This window comes from Syngnathus floridae, chromosome 1 (genome assembly GCF_059516105.1).
Source record: "Syngnathus floridae isolate MCC-2025c chromosome 1, RoL_Sflo_1.0, whole genome shotgun sequence".
In the NCBI taxonomy this organism is placed as follows: domain Eukaryota; kingdom Metazoa; phylum Chordata; class Actinopteri; order Syngnathiformes; family Syngnathidae; genus Syngnathus; species Syngnathus floridae.
In genome coordinates, this window is record NC_142413.1 from 28,043,245 (window position 1) to 28,047,106 (window position 3,862).

Sequence of the window (3,862 nt, forward strand, 5' to 3'; positions counted from 1 at the left end):
CGTCAATAGGCTGAACTCTCGCCAAAATTCAAATCTGTGGGCGCAATGGCCTTGAGCGAGACACCGGATACAAACACGACGATTATCAACAGAAATATCTTTATTTTCTGCTTGCAAGTGGACCGTCTAGAGCGTACACGGTAAGTACAACTCATTGTGTTTAAAAAGATTTACGTTTGTGTAGTTTGCGTTGCGTTGTATCTGTGAATGTTGGTTGAGGCTAAATGTTAATGTTTAATTTCATTCCTTTAGGTTCCACGGTGTTTGTTGGCTGTATGTTTTCCACTGCAAGAAGAGGCTCGTATCATTGACCAGCAGGAGCTACAATGGTGAGTACCCCTTTCGTCTTCCATTTATGTTAAACACTTCCTATTTCATGTCTAACAGTACTCGATTTAACAAATAACCATAAATAAATACACTGTGGGCAGTCACGTTAACATATGTGATTATCCTGCCTAATATGTTTATCACAAATATGTCACTAATCACTAATATGTTTATTTGTTTATCACAACACCTTTGGACCTTCAGCAATCGATTATTTCCCTTCATCTACATAGAGACAGAACGATGGTGTCTTAAACATCTCATTCATTTCACCAAATAACTTCACGCAGGTGGATAACGGCCGTCTCGGTCACGCTATGTTGCGTGATGCAGTTTTGAAGAACCAAATGCATTTATTCAATGAATAAGTCAAGCTAGTTCTATGTTTATGATGTTGTAAGTTACGGTACCGATTGAAGTTGAGTTCGAAGCCAGTGGAAAACAGCGCTGCGTTTGTGCTCTCCAGGTACAAATGTTGTGATCTCTGACTGACGACCGGGCGAGACTCGAGTAAGAGATGTCCAAACGAGCTCCGGCAGGGCGGGCCAAGGCGGAGCGAACGGACGCCCTTCAGGCCGCCAATGACGAGCTGAGAACCAAACTGATGGACGTCCAGTTAGAACTTCAGCAGGAGAAGAACAAGGTGAAAACCTCAACAGACAGACACTGCCTGCCTCCCTGCCTGCCTCCCTCCCTCCCTCCCAGTTTTCCCGATGTAGATTAGACATGCGTGTGCCATGACTGTGTCAGCCTACATCAACAAATGCACCGAGGACGTCAGCACCACTAAGAATATCATCACCCGGGGCAACCAACGACCCTGGATGACTGAGGAGGTACGTCAAACGCTACGAGCGCGGAACTCTGCCTTCAAGTCTGGCGACAAGGAGACACTGAGGACAGCGAGAGCCAACTTGAACCGTGCCATCAGGATAGCGAAGCGAGACCGCAGTCGAAAATTTCAGGATCGTTTCCACGACGTCAAAAACATCAGGAGTATGTGGCAAGGCATACGGGCGATTACAGACTACAACTCACTCTCCCCCCCCCCCGGTGGGTGTAGTTGATGCTGACTTTCTAAATGGTCTAAATAACTTCTTTGGGAGGTTCGAGGCACTAAACGGCACTCCAGCAGTTAAAACTGTCCCCCATCAGGAAGAGGAGGTACTCTGCCTTGACTCCGCCGATGTGTTGAAGACCCTGAGGAGAGTCAACCCCTGTAAGGCCCCTGGCCCCGACAACATTCCTGGGCGTGTGTTCAGGGAATGTGCAAGTCATCTGGCTGGGGTCATCACAGACATTTTTAACACCTCGCTGGGCCAAGCCACAGTGCCGGCGTGCTTTAAGACTGCCTCCATCATTCCGGTGCCGAAGAAACCTCAAATCACCTCATTTAATGATTACCGGCCTGTTGCACTGACTCCGGTTATGATGAAGTGCTTCGAAAGGCTGCTTAAAGGTCACATCGTTTCCAGACTCCCCCTATTATTTGACCCGTTCCAGTTTGCCGACCGGCAAAACCGCTCCACTCAGGACGCCATCTCCTCCGTTCTTCACCTGAGCCTGGCTCACCTGGAGGAGAAGAACACCCATGTGCGGAGGCTGTTCCTGGACTTCAGCTCAGCGTTTAACACCATCATCCCACAGCATCTGGTAGGAAAATTGGAACACCTGGGCTTCAACACCCCCCTTCGCAACTGGCTGCTAGACTTCCTCAGCAACAGACCTCAGTCACTCCGGGTCGGACAGAACACCTCTGATGTCATCACCCTCAGCACAGGCTCCCTTCAGGGCTGCGTCCTGAGCCCCCTGCTGTTCACCCTGATGACACACGACTGCGTCCTCAGGTTCACCACCAATCACATCGTGAAGTCAGCAGACGACACAACGGTGGTGGGGCTCATCAGAGACAACAACGACCTGGACTACAGAGAGGAGGTGGAGCAGCTGGTGGGCTGGTGCAGAGAAAACAGCCTGATCCTGAATGAGGAGAAGATGAAGGAGATCATCGTCGACTTCAGGAAAAAACAGCCTCACCACGCTCCACTGATCATCAACAGCTCAGCTGTGGAGGTGGTCAGCACCACCAAATTCCTGGGGGTCCACATCACAGAAGACCTCACCTGGACTATGAACACTACGGCACTGGTCAAGAGGGCACAGAAGCGCTTGTACTTACAGCGGAGGATGAGGAGAGCCCACCTGCCCCCACCCATCATGAGGACGTTCTACAGGAGCACCATAGAGAGCATTCTGACAAGCTGTCTCTCTGTGTGGTGTGGAGGCTGCACCGCCTCCGATTGGAAGAACGTGAGGAGAGTGGTGAGGACAGCAGAGAGGATCATAGGGGCTCCTCTTCCCTCCATTCAGGACATTTCATCTCAGCGCTGCATGTCCCGTGCCCGTAACATCATCAATGACCCATCACACCCCCACCATGGACTGTTCTCCCTGCTGCCCTCTGGGAAGAGGTTTGCAGCATCCGCTGCAGGTCCACCAGGTTCTGCAACAGCTTTTTCCCTGCTGTCATCAGACTGTTGAACACTAGAACTGTTGAGCTCTAAACTGAACTCTGCATCACACATTCACAGAACTGTACTTTATGACACTACGGACCTCTATCTTGCACTATCTCGCACTACCAACTTTACTGAACTTGTATAAACCCTTTAAATAGAAGTTTAATACATGGTTTAGCATTCCTCTGCACACTCTTGAATACTGTTTTGCCTACTTGCACTATTGCATAATTATCACTGCTGCACTTTATACTTATTTTTAATATATATATATATATATATATAGTATATGTATATATATATATTTTCATAGGATATGTTACTTCTATTCAACTGCAATATCACTACTTTGTTGTAAGACGTATGCAACGGAATTTCGTTTTGTATGCACCATGTGCAGACAAGATGACAATAAAGTTTGTCTAAGTCTAAGTCTAAGTCATGTCAGGTCAGCTGTCTGGCGAGAGAGAGAAGTCAGGACCTGCGGGCGGAGCACCACCGTGCCACCGCCGCCATGACGGAACTCAAAAGCAAACTCCATGAGGAGAAGCAGAAAGAGTTAGCCATTACCAGGGAGACATTACTGCGGCAGCATGAAATGGAGCTGATGAGAGTGATCAAAATCAAAGATGGAGAGATCCAGCGACTGAATGCCTTGGTCCTCAGCCTGAGGGACGGCTCCATGGACAAGGTGATCCGCTCTATCCGTGTCTGACTATCCGCACGCCACGTCGGGCTTCGATGCGGCCGCTACCGTATTGTGTAGCTTGTCCCCAGTAAGCGTCGCGGCGCTCCGTTGCGGTCTCAACGGCCCGGTGTGGCGCAATGTCTGCTCAGGTGAGGAGGGGGGGCGCTTTGCTGGCGGAGGTGGAGGAGACGCGGCGGTGTCGGGAGACCGAGCGGTGTCGCCTCCACCAGGAGCGCGGAAGAAGCCCTGGCAGCGGCCCAGCAGGCCTGGCAGTCCCGAGCGGCCGAGCTCCGATCGGCTCATCACCAGCATCGGGAGGAGCTGA

The 3,862-nt window shown here is 50.3% G+C and overlaps 1 protein-coding gene across 1 annotated transcript; it reads left to right on the forward strand.

Moving 5' to 3' along the window:
- The first annotated feature begins 801 nt into the window (after window positions 1–801).
- Window positions 802–3,564, forward strand: LOC148404791 (janus kinase and microtubule-interacting protein 3-like). The gene is made up of 2 exons (XM_088387898.1): window positions 802–973; window positions 3,298–3,564. Exons 1-2 carry the CDS (start codon window positions 848–850, stop codon window positions 3,562–3,564), a joined length of 393 nt encoding a protein of 130 aa, XP_088244024.1. The 5' UTR covers window positions 802–847.
- Window positions 3,565–3,862: the final 298 nt, after the last annotated feature.